At 24.3% G+C, this 15,646-nt stretch overlaps 4 protein-coding genes across 4 annotated transcripts; 1 reads left to right on the top strand and 3 right to left on the bottom strand.

The window, feature by feature from the left end:
- The first annotated feature begins 149 nt into the window (after positions 1–149).
- Positions 150–1,270, top strand: OCT59_004282 (uncharacterized protein). Its single transcript, XM_066148178.1, has 2 exons — positions 150–376; positions 436–1,270. Exons 1-2 carry the CDS (start codon positions 229–231, stop codon positions 486–488), a joined length of 201 nt encoding a protein of 66 aa, XP_065996801.1. The 5' UTR covers positions 150–228; the 3' UTR covers positions 489–1,270.
- Positions 1,271–1,546: 276 nt separating this feature from the next.
- Positions 1,547–2,029, bottom strand: OCT59_004281 (uncharacterized protein; the record flags this gene model as incomplete). The annotated part of the gene is made up of 2 exons (XM_066148177.1): positions 1,547–1,697; positions 1,818–2,029. 2 exons carry the CDS (start codon positions 2,027–2,029, stop codon positions 1,547–1,549), a joined length of 363 nt encoding a protein of 120 aa, XP_065996800.1.
- A 437-nt stretch (positions 2,030–2,466) lies between these two features.
- OCT59_004280 (uncharacterized protein) lies at positions 2,467–2,916 on the bottom strand (the record flags this gene model as incomplete). The annotated part of the gene is made up of 1 exon (XM_025315883.2): positions 2,467–2,916. One exon carries the CDS (start codon positions 2,914–2,916, stop codon positions 2,467–2,469), a length of 450 nt encoding a protein of 149 aa, XP_025181947.1.
- Positions 2,917–14,304: 11,388 nt separating this feature from the next.
- Positions 14,305–15,442, bottom strand: OCT59_004279 (uncharacterized protein; the record flags this gene model as incomplete). Its single annotated transcript, XM_025315882.2, has 4 exons — positions 14,305–14,417; positions 14,497–14,898; positions 15,062–15,257; positions 15,383–15,442. 4 exons carry the CDS (start codon positions 15,440–15,442, stop codon positions 14,305–14,307), a joined length of 771 nt encoding a protein of 256 aa, XP_025181946.1.
- Positions 15,443–15,646: the final 204 nt, after the last annotated feature.

The following is a 15,646-nucleotide window of genomic DNA, read 5'->3' as shown; positions in this document are numbered from 1 at the left end:
GGTTGGATGAGAAAAAAATGGTTGGATGAGAAAAATGTTTGGATAGACATTTATTGATTTAAAATTATGTCATATTACATATTTAAATGATTAGATGAACCGCAGTATACAGTACTTTGGAAAAATTATTGTTGATACTAGTTGGGCCTGATGCTGTGCAAAAGGTAGCGCAGACCGGACTTCAAACTTATTGCATACGTGAATAACGAAAGAGTAAATATTCTGAACATGGAAACGGGTCGCCCAAATTCTCATAAACGAAAACAAGAACAAGACCGTTTAAAGTTGGCACGTCTTAGTAAAAATTCAATGGATTACGCGAGAGCATGTCTTATATTAAGTAATCTATTGTCAATATTTTCTATCATTGTCGCAGGTATGTGTAATGTAAATTAATTCGTTATTATATATATTCTTATGAGAAATATTTTTTAGGAGATGATTTAAGGATTTACAGCATGAATATGGAACACGGTATCCTCTGTTAACTCGAGCAACTATACCATTACATATGGTATCAACTAGTGATGCAGTTCCCAATGAATTGGCAAAACCGTGTGAACCAAATGTGCCGTTAATGTTATTATTATTAATGCCGTAACTTTTACTGTGGCCAATGACGCCGTAGAGTATAAATAGTCTAAGTAGATAGCATAAAATAGTTTAATAGTATATATGGCTTAACAGTATAATTTTTTAAATCTCTCCGAATTTGTTATAAAAATTTAAAGTTTCCATACTGATTTTAAATAACTTCTTTGATTATAAATTTCATGGAACAATAATTTTAATAATAATGAAGGAGAAAAAGAATGAATAATTAGAATGATATGATATATTATAAAGTATAAAATAAAGTATGTAAATAAATATGTTTAAGAAAATTAAATATTACACACAAGTTATAGTGACTATTTACGGCACATATACCAGTTGCGGCAACATATACCAATTACGGCACATACACCAGCAGCTACGGCGCATTTACCAGCTCCAATTTGCCTAAAGTAAAGAGTTATAACTAGTTATAACTCAGTTGTGATACGGCCCATCCCAATGTGATTGAGTTCCAACTGCATCTGTAGTATCAACCGAGACAATTTATCCATCAATCTATTCGTTGTTAACTTTAAGGTATTTTTAAGAATGTGTGTTTTAAGAATCTAGTAACTTATTGTCAATTTTTTTATAACAGACTGCGATTATATTTACATTACAAAAACTTATAGCTTATCTTGAGAAAAATAAAGTGGAAAATAGTGATCTTTCCGATGAAAAGACAGTTAAAACGAGAAAATTACGTCTAAATTTGACGCAGATCATTTACTAATTTGTCGTAATACACTGATTTTGGCAAAACATATTTACATATTTTACTAAAATAGCAACAAACAATAAAGTAAACGTCATACTTTTATTTTTCAAAGCCACCAAAGCGTAAAAATTTTTTTTTTTATATTTCACCAAACTTTTGTGCATATTTACTTTATTTTAAGTTGTAACAACTTCTATTCTGATAAACTCAATACTTTTTCACACACATTAGTCAATCGTGCTCAGTAGCTCTTTCTTTAAAAACGCGGGCATATGTATTTATCCAATTTTGTATGGTATTGGCTTTTGGGATGTCCTCTTCTTCAAGTTCACCAGCTTCAACGTATTTTAATAGCTCATCATGCATACTTTGAGCAATCATCCTATCTTACATTACCAGCGTCCTTTTCTATTAGATCTAGAATATTTGAAAAATAATCATCAATTTTATCAATTTAGATATATATATGCCAATCAGCTTGCCTGATTCTACTGCAATTGACATAGTCCAATGGGTTTCCGGAGTAGTATATTGAGATATTGATGGTTGAGGTTGGCGAAGAGACGTGTTCCAAAGTTTGACTACATGTGATGACGAAAAATTGTTCCATTCTCCAAAATGAGTTAATGGTCGAGCACGTATATATCCATCATATTCACCCTGGCAAGGCCATTCTAATTTTGAGATTCCTTTGATCGAGGTATAGATTTTCATAAAAGGTAAAAATAAAAAGGATCTACGTTATTATGATTTACTGTATGTAGTCGCTTTGCAGTTATTGTGATTACATGAGTCTATGACTACGTGACATCCATGACTATGTGGAAGTACGTGATATCATGTACTCGTAGTCACACCTGCATTGTAGTTGTAGTAATTAAATATATAATTTAAAGTCTACTGAGACATGTAATTTAGGACCCTTGAACACCATCATTTTTTTATTCATTTTTATAATAAAGAGTTATAATTTGCAAATATAAATTTTGTTTTATTTGTTGGATAAAAATGCAGAAAGAATAAGCTTACATGTACAGAAATAAATAAGTAAAAAAAGATATAGCTTGTTTATGATGTATCTAATCTATGTTGATGTGTGAATCAGATATACATCACGAATGCAAATATTGTGCTTCTACAGTGTGAAATTATTATATTGAGTGATAAGTAATGTTTAAAAAGTTTTTCTCCTTATTCATCCCAGACATTGAGAGCGTCAAACCCTTTTGTAAAGGTTCCTTTAAAACCATCATGTCTTTAGGAAAAGATTCTTTAAGTTGAAGTTCCGCCTGTTTTCGAGTTTGCCGTTTATCTTTATGGAATTCGCGGTTGCTTTTATCTTTCATCCATATTAACAGTTCGTATTCATAAATTGACATGTTGACACCCTTTAAAACGTTTTCCAGTTGTGAAATAGGTTCTTTTTCCCTTTCAGCGCAATTCTCCTTTTCATCCGTAACTTTCCTATATACGGCAAACTTTACTGTTGACCATATCTTTGGTTCTAACTTCGTTTCTAATGCAAGATTAAAATACGTGATCCAATCGCGATAGTCACTTAAGGCGTTTTTGTTTTCTAATATTTTTAATAATTCACCCATTAAAATAAAAACACTTTTATTGATAGAATTTGTTCTTTCATTATTTTAATTAATCGTTCCGCATGACTCTTTAGGACAACTATAGAATTTGCAAGATCATCTGGTGCTTTTTCATAAATGTTCTACCATTTCCCCCAGTACACTTTCATTCTCTTCGCTTATTTCCAATAATAATTCGTGTAGCCCATAATTTCTAGAGTTTAAAGTGTTAATTCGGACCTTGCGGTTTCAATATCCATTTTAGTCAGTTTTAGAAAAAAAGGTGAAAATTATTGTATACACGCGAGGATTATATATTATTTGGTATTTCACGATTACGTAATACTGCAGATTACTATATAAAGTAAATGGTGTATCAGTCATGATAACTGCGCAAAAATGTGGCTTTTTTTTGTCGAGGGCTCCACTAAAATTAATTTTAATTTATTTCCGACACTGCATTTCTCATAAATATATATCGTAACCGACGACCAAGTTATTTTATCCAAAAGAAACCGGATTATGAATAATATGTTAGTATAGATAATTTAGAATTAATGTAGAAAGTAGAAACATCGTTTCGCTTGTAATTTATTTACTACATCAATAAAGAATTTATACATTGTATCAAATATATTTTTCGTGGGATATGGAGACGTATTGTGATAAAAAAGTGAAACCTAAAGTCCCACTTGGATAAAATGCATTTTAAATAAATCGCGTTCTATATGAAGGGTGTTATCGAATATGCAATCCGAACTTGATTCATTGAAACAACGCGTCATCGAGCTCCTGGCCGAGAATGCCGAGGTTAAAGCTGAAAATGCTAAGCTAAGGCAGGCTATGGAGGAGAATGAGGCCAGACTCGCAAAATTAGAGCAGAGTGATAAAGTAAAGGCTAAACTCATGCAGAACTCAATTGTGATGTCGGGAAAATCAAGCAGGAACGAGTTGTTGTTGACGTTGCAACACAGCCTAGTTATTGGAATTCACTTTTTTATATTAACTAGTAGTACCTGTTGACTACATTAACATTCTATGCTTTATTTTATATAAAATAATAATTGTAATGTAAAATAAATCTATATATAAAAAATAATAAACTAACTACATAAATAAATTTACATTTATTTCTATAATTTCTAGCTATTGAAAAACTTCTGGAATATTATAAGTACAATTTATTATCATCTTTAGTGGTAATGATCTTTAAAAATTTTTTTGTTGTTACCCTTGAACAGGCAACATAGAATTGTCCATGGGCAAACATAGGAGTTGGAAGATACAATCCAACCCAATTTAATGTCTGACCCTGTGATTTATTACAAAAGTTGGTTGTATTGGAAATTGACAATGCTTAAAAGTGAAAGGTAAAGTAGCATTTGTAGGAGACAGAATAACATGTGGAAGAAAAGCATGTTTTCCAGCATGTCTTCCAGTAATAATTTCTGCCTCAATAACATTTTTCTGAAAAGAACAACAAACCAACCTTGTCCCATTATACAGGCCATCTGATGAATTAATATTTCATAATAATAGTATTCAGTTGGAAATCCTTTTTTTAATACTAATTTATGAGGTAGAAGTTCACCAATTGTTATGGAATTTAAATATTCAATAGGATACTGATACTCTAAATTTAATTCAGTTGTTCTTCTATTGCAACTGCTTTACCAGGAAATTGATTCATAATGGTTGGTTAACAGAATATACATCCACATTTATTGGTGCAAGTATGGTTCATTTAACCAAATATTTATAATTTGAATTAATAAATAGTAGATTTAGATAAATTAATTGAATAAAATTATTGATGTCTTGTAATTATAAAACAATATTATTTGGAAGTTAAATAATCTTACTTGCTGATCTATCAATAGTAGGAATTTGATCATCTTCAACTTTTAATAACCAATTGGCAAATTCTTTTTGTTCAATAATATCTGGTTCATTTATAGTACAAAAAAGACACATATTAGTTTTTAATGTCATTAATTTTACATGTTTTCACAATGCTGATCATTATAAGCAAAATCCTACAATCTCTTTACAATTTTTCTTTATTACTACTGGAAGTATTTAGCAAAAATTACCTTCAAATATCACTACTTTACTTTCAAATGGTTTATTTTCTAAAGATAAATCTACAGTTTTTATAATATCTCTTAACATTTTATTTACAACTTCAAACACATGTTAATGAACCATTAGAACTTCATCCCAAATGATAAGTTGTGTAATTTGCAAAAGTGAAGCTAAATCAAAATCATGTTTTACAATTAGAGTTCTAAACAGGTTAACCAAATTCAGGTAATCTGATAGGTTGACCTGAATTTATCAGTTCAGGTTTAGCAATTGCATCAGTTCAGGTTGTAATATTAATATAACCTGAATGATCTGTTAATTTAAACCCAATATTTTATTATTTATAATAATATATTAAAAAAAACATTTTGTGAGTCCTATGATTACCTGATATAGAAGATAGGGCCTTAAAGCTAAGATGATACATTACAAATGTAATCTACTTACAGAGTCTAATGATCACTTGACAGTGCACATGTGGGGTACTTTACATATGACGAGTGGTTTGTAGTTTAATTATATTAGAGTAGTTTTTAGAATAATACTTTGTATTTATATTTTTTATTTTATTTATCTACTTTAATAAAATTGTAAATGCGCTGCGATAGAACCCAAAAATATATATAAAAGGGTCAGGTTTGAGTTTGCGTATTTTGAACTAAAAAAATCATAAAAATCTTTCCTTTTTTAGATAATTTCTATAATTTCTGATAATGCTGGTCAGAATTTTATTTCCTATTATAGTATTTGACTGACATTATCATAATTCTGGCTCTGAAAAAATGCGTACAGCTCATAGTAAAAAATTTTTTTTATCACCTGACCCATATATATATATTTCTGGGTCCTGCTACAATTAAAAAAAAAAAACATTTTGCAATATTTTTTGATATTTTATTGAAAAATGCTGTGAATGTTTTTTTATAAGATTATATAAGAAAAAATATTTTGTAACAACTTTTTTAATATTTTATTAAAAAATGTTGCAAAAACATTTTTCTATAAGATTATATTAGAAAAATAGTTCACAATAGTTTTTTTGATATTTTATTAAAAAATGGTGCAAAAATGTTTTTTTATAAGATTATATTAAAAAAACATTTCACAATATATTTTGATATTTTACTGTTCTATAAATTTATATTAGAAAAAAGTGGTTTGCATCATTTTTTTTTGATATTTTATTAAAAACATTGTGAAAACGTTTTTTCTATAACATTATATTAGAAAAAATGTTTTATACCATTTTTTTGATATTTTATTAAAAACATTATAAAAATATTTTTCTATAATATTATATTATATACATGCTGTCCAAATTATTTTGGGATGGCATAATTATAATTTGAGATGCCATAATTCATTCAATTTATATATAATTTACTATGTAAAGTGCTAAAATAATTTGGGATGTTATAATTAAATTTGGGATTTTACTTATAATTACGACAAATTTAAAATAATTTGAATGGCATGTATATTATATTAAAAAAATGGTTTGTAACATTTTTTTTGATATTTTATTTAAAAATGTTGTAAAAACATTTTTTTATAATGTAATATTAAAAAAAACATTTCACACCATTTTTTTCAATAATTTAATAAAAATTGTTTAGATTAATCCAAAATTTTTCAGATTTCAGATTAAGTCAGATTAAACAAATAATCTGATATAACCTAACCTGACCTGATCCAAAAAAATTTCAGATCAGATTTATTAATAAATCTAACCTGACTTAATTTATTTAGAACTTTATTTATAGCATACATAGATAGAATCTTTATATATTTCAATTTTTAAGAGGTATTTAAAATAGGAATATACTATTCAGCTATCTGGTAAAAGAAAAGCAGCAATACTTGAAGATGCTACAGCAAGAGCAATATATTTATTCAAACAGACTTTTGCAAATAAATTGCTATATATATATATATATATAATTAAATTAAAATTAATATATAATATATATATCAGATATAATTATTAACTAATATAAGACAAAATAATTTTTACCTATATAAAAAAGTTTTTTCAGCTTCTTCTGAACTATTTACAAAAAAAATAGTATGAGTTTTAGTTTTTACTGTCTTAATATTAATATTATATATTATTTTGCAAGTACAAGATATAAAATGTTATTGTAACCAAAAATTCTTTAAATTTAAAAAGTTTTGAAAAGAATGTATATAATTATTTTAATTGTAAAAATATAAAAAGAGCAATAGTTTAAGACTAATTTAATAAAAGATAATGTAATAAATAAAGATTAGAATATGGTTTGTATTTATAAATAAAAACTAAATTTTATACACACATATATATATATTAGAAAAAATAAATCACAAATTTTTAATTTGATTAAAGTATTAGATTTGTGTATTTTGAATTATTTTTTAAATTAAAATTGTAGATTGTATAGAATTTCTAATTAAAAACAATTGCATAAAATTATAATAAATTTATGCTAATTATCTATAAGTTATATTAATAAAAATGTTTAAGATCCTATTAAAGTTACTTTAATTGTCGTACTTTGATACAATTTAGTTTATTATTGTAAATCTAATGCATTACTTATTTTTAAGCATTGTGAGATAAATAATTATCAGATTGTTAGTATATAAAAATTTTTGACTTTTATTACTTATATCAGAAAAAATGAATTGGTATAAATACATAAAATATAATATATGATAGATTATTAAAGTCAGTTATCTCTTTTACTATTCTATATAATAAGAATGGTAATTATATATCTCATAATACATTATTACAACACATATAATATAAAGTGTTAAATTAAAAATTACAATAACAAATTGATAACTTACTAGATTTAAAATAAGCAATAAATATTAATTTTAGCATAAATCAGTATATTAAATATCCATTAATTATAGTATTTTAGTATTAAAAGTGATATATATATACTATAATAAATTTGCAATTTTATTAATTTATTAATGTATTAATTAAAATTTAATATGTTTATTTTCTAATATTTATACTGTATTTTATTATTTTTATTATTATTATACTTAAAGAAAGTAGTATTTTTTATTTAAAGAAAAAGTTATATGAATTAAACTTATATTAAATAATTTATACAATTATATCCTACCCACCTGCAAATATATCTTATGAATTTTATTAAATAAAAAATTTTTATTTAAATAAATTTATTTTATATATATCAAATAGTAATAATAATATAATATATAACTTATAATTGATTTGCATTAAAATTAATTACTCTTAGTTTTTTATAATTATCTTAGTATTTACAGTAACACCTTTTCAAGTGCATTCCTCTTGGAATCATAATAAAAAAAATAGTAGAATGTGCACTTAAAGAGGGTGTGCATTTATAGAGAGTAAAATATTAAGAGCTTTTATAAGTTAGGATTAGATACATTGTGCATTTAAAAGAATTTATATAGTATGTGCATTTATAGAGGGTGCACTTATAGAAATGTCACTGTAGTACTAATTAGATTTGAATAAATATTTTTTTGTTTGTAAAGTTTATTATAAATACAATTTTTAAAAAAATAATTAGATTTTTGAATTTTTTAAATTTGCTTGTTTTCAGTTTATTAGTAAAGTCAAATCAGAATCCTTTTACCAGTATAGTGAAATTCTAGTAAAAGTCTTTTTTTTTTCTTTTTATTAATCCTGTTATTTTAATATAATTTTTTTAATTTAAGTTTGATCAGTTTAGTTATATTTATCATTTTTTTTCTTCATGTATTATATCTTTATTGCACTTTAAAAATGGATTCCTATGTTTTATAAATAATTGAAGATAAAATATTAAAACAAAAAAAAAATATATTTATAACTACTTACTAATGTATAAGAAAACAATGTTGCTGCATCAATAATATTTTTTATAGTTTAAACTTAAGTCTACTACAAACTATTTAAGATAACTATATGAAACAAAATACCCCTTTACTACTAAGGAACGAGACCTGACCAGTCACCGTACAGATAGATCATCTTAAAAGGAGTAATATTCGAATCCATTCAAGCTAACCATAGATCAAGAGAACTACCACATTTAATTGCATAATCAAAAATCAGTCCATATTATCACATTTATTTTCTATAACCGATTTATATAACGATCTGTAACCAACCTTTTTGGTACTTTTTTTTTTTATCTTTGCTACTTATTTTGTTAAGTTTTTCCCATTTTAATTTGCATTTTGTACATTATGTTAAATAAATGAGTAATATACTGTAGATGATCAAATTACGAACCTATATGGCTAATTGATAATCATAATAAAATAATATATAAGAGCTATTTACATGATTTTTTTGGATATTTTCACGTGATCTTGAATTAATTTACCTGTTAAATGTATATACATTACATCAAACGCATTTTATTATTGGACCTCCAAAGATGCGCTTCATATTAATTGTTTGACCTCTCTGAGATGCATTTGGAATTTGCGTAGTTGTTTTGACTTTAAAAAGAATTCGAAATCTAAATGCATGTAAATTCTTCTAGACTTTTATGTGGTTCAACAAACAATAAACTAAAAAGAGTTTTAAACATACTGTACGTTATCAAAGTGATCATTGCAGTACAAAAAAAACCCGAATTAAAAAGTGATCGGTTACATCTCTATAAAATCAAACGTGAATATATGTTTCTTTATAATTCGTACAAAAAAAAAAAATAAAATAAATAAGAACATGTGAATATGATAAAATCTAAGTTTTCTTTTATTTTTCAATTGTTTACATGCAAAGACGGATACTTTAGTCCGGGTAAGTTTTGTGTTTCTATTTATATTATACGTAATGTTTATATTATAATTTCCGAGCAATGGTCTGTGTTTTTTTTTGCTGTTTTTTTTTTATCTTTTTTTTTTTTAACCGAATAAACCGAATATTTGGGGAGAAAAAAATATTTTTTTTTTAAATAACAAATTGAAAATTATTTTATTGTAAATTGAAAAATATTTTATTGTGAATTAAAAATATCTTATTGGGAGTTTTAAAAAAAATTCAAAATAATTTTATTGGTAAATTTTTTAAAAAAAAACTAACATATAATATACATAATTATAGTATATTACAGTACATATAGTACATTTAATAATTACAAAATCATACATGAAAAGAAAAAAAACGGTTCATGCTTTTCAGCCAATGTTTTAATGTTGTACGAAAATTCTCGGACTGCTTTGCTTTTTTTATTCTTTACCGGTAAATAAAAAGTTCTTATGTTAATGTTTAATGTTTACTTTATAAAAAAAAAAAATTAGGGAATCATTACTAAATTGATTACGCGATATCCATGCTAATTTAAAAGTTTAAAACGTTTTTTGAATAAATATAATAAATATGGATAATCAATGAATATAATTCGGATTTTTCTTTGTCAAGTCCACATAAGGAAAAAATAAAAATTATGAAAAAAAAAGAATGAAAAAGAATGAAAAGTAAAAAAAAAGTAAAATCATTGATGAATAAAAAAAAAAAGGAAATTACAAAAAGAAGCATACGAATATGGCGTAAAAATGTAAAAAGAACCAGAAAAACCCCTTAAATTTTGTAGGGGTATAAAATCTGAAACTGCGGGATTTTTTTTATCCCCAAAATCATTGAGATACTTACTACCCAATTAGATGACATTTTAATAAACACATTAATCCTTTAAAGAAAACAAGAATTTATAATTTAGTATGTTGATATGGTATCTTTCTAGAAAAAGAAAAAATATTCCCCAACCTTTTTTATATATTCCCTTTTATATTTATTAAAAAAACGTTTTTCATTTAACAAATTTGGATAATTAATAATTACGTAAAAAAAATGAATTTTAATAGTTTTTAAATAAGTGATTCTTTTTTTCTTTTTTTTCGATGATCTTTGGAGACGAAGATGATCTAATAAAATAAAATACAATTTTTTGAATAAAAAAATCGCGTTAAAATTTATAAACCAATGAAGGGAATAATAGGAATTAATGATAAACAAAACGTATAATAAGTTATTATCTATTATTATCTGTTATCATTATGAAATAATGATTGTAATAACCAATGTTTGTTACATAGGGAATCCACCTTTTTTTTTAAAAAAAAAACGTCAGATTGTTAAAAAAAAACGTTTTCTTTTTTTAGGAGGGGAATAACCGTTTCCCGTTTTTTTTTATTTTTGGGAAAATCTTTTATTTATTCTTTTCAAATATTAGAAATATTAAGGCACTTTTTTTGGATAGGAAAAATCGATTCCCGCTTCTTTTCTTCTTTTCATTGAAATTAGAATAATTATAATATACATTATATGGATATATATATACATTTTATATATACATTTTATATATACATTTACATTTTAAATACATTTATATACACATTTATATACACATTTATATACACATTTTTTTTTTCACATTATGCTTTTTTTGTTTACTTTATTCGGAGAGGAAAATCCATTCCCCCGCTTTTTTTTAAAAAAAGACTAGATACAAGAAAAATAACTTTTTTACTAAAACAAAATAATAATAATAATTTGATCGCATCAAAAATGACGGTTTTAATTAAACGGTTAAAATTAACTTACTTGTTTTCTTTTTTTGAATTCTTTTGATCAAGATCAAATAATAAATAATAAATAATAAATAATAAATAAATCTTTTTTTTTCATCTTTTTTTTTAAAATTTTATTTTTTTCTGGTTTTGTAATATTTGTAATATTTGGGAATAATAATAATAATAATGTAAAAAATTTTCCGAAAAAAAAAAAAATTTTTTTTATTATCCTTTTTTGTAAAATTAATAAACATGATATGATGAAATACGCGCCAAAATCATGAGCCTACGACCACGTTTTCTTTTTTAACAATTATTAACAAATTTTATGAAATACAACATTATTAATTTAATTAAAATATTATATATTATGTACATTATTGTATTGTAAATACCATTGTAAATATTGATCAATCGTCGCTCATGATCATTCGATTTTGTGTTTTTTTTTTCATTTTAAAAGTTGATCAATAAAAAAAAAATCATTTAAATTTTTTTTATTGAAAAAAAAAGAATTATAAATATGGACCAAATTTTAATCAAAATTTTTTTTAATGGCGCGTTTCCTTTGTCCCTTTCTTTTTTTTAAAAAAATATTTTTATCTTTCGATGATAATTTTATTAACGACTTCGCAAAAAAATAAATCAAAAATTCACCTCCCGTTACCCCCTTTTTTTTAACTAAAATAACTTGTTTTAGTTTAAACCTAGTTTTTTTTTACCATTTAAAAAAAAAAAACTAAACTAAGAATAATAATAATAATATATGTATATGTAAACGTGTATAATATATATATAATATATTTTTTTTTATACATATATATATATATTTTACCAAATCTTTACTAGTAAAATATATATATTTTTTAAAATGTAATTTTTATTTTATTTTATTTGATTTATTTTTTTTTTTTGTTTCTTCTAAAATGGTAATTCTTTAAAGATCTTGGTCCGTGCGCAAAAAAAAAAAATAATCCGTGTAATACAAAATCTCCGCTTTTTTTGAAAATCTTATGGATAATTTTAATTTTTTTTTTTCGCCTTCAATTACTTTAATTACTTTAATTACTTTCATTACTTTCGGTTCACGTAAATTCGTTCAATTTAGGCAAAATCATTTAATTATATGTCTCTTTTCTTTTTCCGTAAAAATTTTAGATAATCTTAATTAGTACATTTAAATTAATACACGTAATTTTCTCAATTATTCGGATTTATACGGAATTTTACTCGGATCTAAAAAAAAAATAATTTCGCGACAATCGTAATTTTTCGTAATTTTTTCTTTTCTTTTCGCTCAATTCAAAAAATTCGCAATTTTTTTACGCGAATCAATCGAATCAATCAAGAAAAAAAAAGTCTAATTGTTTAATTGTTTAAAAAATTGTCAATTTTAAGAAAAAATAATAAGAAGAATGAGATTTTTTTCTCTAATAATAAGCGTAAAAAAAGAATATATATATATATATATAATATATATTCTTTTTTTTTTTATATATAATAATAATAATAATGTATATGGTTTTACAAAAAAAAAATATAATAAATTAAAGATGATGATATATATTTAAGAATTGGATTATTTTTTTTTTTAATAATATAGCTAGCTATAATATAATATAAATAATAATTATGATTCCTTTTTTTTTTTTTTGTAAAAAATTTTTTTTTTTTTTAAGAAAAAAGATTTGGTTTTTGCTATATAGATGAAGGGAAGATGAAGGAAGTATAAAATAAATATAATAAAAAAAATATAAAAAAAATAAAAAAAAGTTTATATATATATATATATACAGTTTGACTGAGTGAAAAAAAAAAACTATTCGAAAAAAAAATAATAAATATAATAATATGTTTCTATAATTCTTTTTTTTAAAAAAACTTTTTTTTTTAAAGTATTTTTTTTTTTTTTAATTAATTTTTTTTTTTTGTACAGGGGCATAATATAAATCTTGTTTTTATATTTTTTTTTATATATATAAATATATACGACGTTGTTTTTTTTTGTTAATTTAATTTTTTTTTTTTTACCAACGGTTATTAATTTTTTTTTTTTTTTTTAATGCCCTTTCTCATTGTATGCTCTCCTATAAACTATCAACAAAAAAAAAAGAAAAAAAGAGAGAGACGGAAGAGTTAATATATATGTAAAAATTTACTAATTTACTTACAAAAAATGAAAATATACATAAGAAGAAAAAAAAAATAAATCGTCAAAAAAAAAAACGGTTTTTTTTTTACGTTAAATTTCAAATTTGACGATTCTTTTTTTTTTAAAAAAAAAAATAAATAAAAAAATAGTATTTTATATTACATAAAGGAGGACTAAAAAGCCTCTTAATAATTCAATTTGTATATATAATTTAAAAATTGATCTTAAATAAATTTTTTTCCAGTCTGTCTGAAAAAATTCTCTTAAATAAATGGGAAATTTTGGAAATGATTATTCCTTAATTTGAAAACTGAGAGAGAGAGAAAAAAAAGAAAAAGGACATAAAATCTTATTAAAACCCCCCTTGTTGGTAAAAAAATTAATTTTTCTATATTGTATTAAATTTGCCCCGTCATATATTTTTTTTGATTTTTTTTCACCCAGTATGTATAACACGATCGAAAAGTTGGAAATTCGAAAAAGAAAAAAAAACGTTAAAAGTTCATAAAAAAAAAAATTGGTTTTAAATGTGGGAGGGTTTAGGGAAAAGAAAAAATAAAATATTTTTTGAATATCGGGAGATTCTAATCCCTCTCCAAAAAGCCGATTTTTTTTTATACGGATGTCTTTCTCTTTCTAATATAAGGCTTCTTTATTCCACCAGCCTTGTTTATTCTTGCGGAACATTTTGAAACATGTCTTCTCATAATGCCGTTATCAGAGTCTTCTATAAATGAATAATAAAAGTTTTTAAAAAAAAAACGAAATAAAATACTAGACCAATGATCGATTTATATATAAATTACCAGCAGAATTATCTGATCCTTCATAGGGGAAAATGTCTAATTCATGAGTTTGAGAAACTTTATTGCCTACAAAATCAGACTCCAAGAGGTGAGGCAAATGCCGCCTCCTGGCATTTATGAACCAGTTGGAGATCTGCTGCAGCGATAAAGAAGTGGAAGAAGCCAAATGGTGCTTCTCTTCCTCGGTTGGGTATGGGTGTTTTTTGTGAGCGGCCAACCATTCTTTTAGAAGTGCTGTTGTAGCCTTTGGCAAATTTCCACGGCGTCTTTTAGGTTTCATGGTCAAATTTTCGAGCTGATCTTGTGGGTGATGGGAATAAATTGTGTTGGCGAGTTGTTGTATTGGTGGGGAAGGTGGCAATGTTTGCCTATGACAATTCATTAATTCTCGACTATAATATTCTAAAAAATAAATATATTTTATTAGAAAAGAGAACAAGGAGAGAAATAATAATAATAATAATAATAATAATTATAATTATAATTAATAATTATTTATAATAATAATAATTATTATTATTATTTATTAATTATTTTATTATATTATATAGATGAATTTGTTTACCTTTTGAATTAGATGAGATAATTAGCCAATTCTGACTGCCTTCACGGAGCATATTGTCGACTCGTTCCTTCACGGATTTGAGAAATTCCCCATGGTGTTCGTCATTTTGATTTATACGTACGCATTCTACTGAATTCGCATTGACATCCTTATATGTATGCTCATGAAAAAGAATAATCGGCGTAAAGGTCCTGAGCTATTAATTTAATTTTAAAAAAAGGGTTTAGATCAAACAAACAAACAAAAAAAAAAACGATCAACAATCATAACATACACATTAGGGGTTAAATAATACAAAAAAAAAAGGGGGAAGAAATTTACCTTATCCTGTTTTAAGGAGGGGAAAGAGGGATTAATTTTTGGTGAAATAATTCGACTCATCTTTATTTCGGAGTGATTGAGATTGAGTTTAAAATAAAGAATAGTGTTTGTACAAAATTGTTTTGCGACAACTTTACAGCTTTTTTTTTTTGTTGGCGTTTGAAGTCGTAAAAAAAAAGACGTAAAAAATTTAAAAAAATTTGCGTTTTTTGAAGGAAAAGAGGGTAAAAAGAGTTTTTGTTAAAAGGGGAGATAGAGGTAAAG

This window comes from Rhizophagus irregularis, chromosome 12 (genome assembly GCF_026210795.1).
Source record: "Rhizophagus irregularis chromosome 12, complete sequence".
Classification (NCBI taxonomy): domain Eukaryota; kingdom Fungi; phylum Glomeromycota; class Glomeromycetes; order Glomerales; family Glomeraceae; genus Rhizophagus; species Rhizophagus irregularis.
Note: the sequence above shows the minus strand (reverse complement) of the source record. Positions and strands in the feature narration are given on the sequence as shown.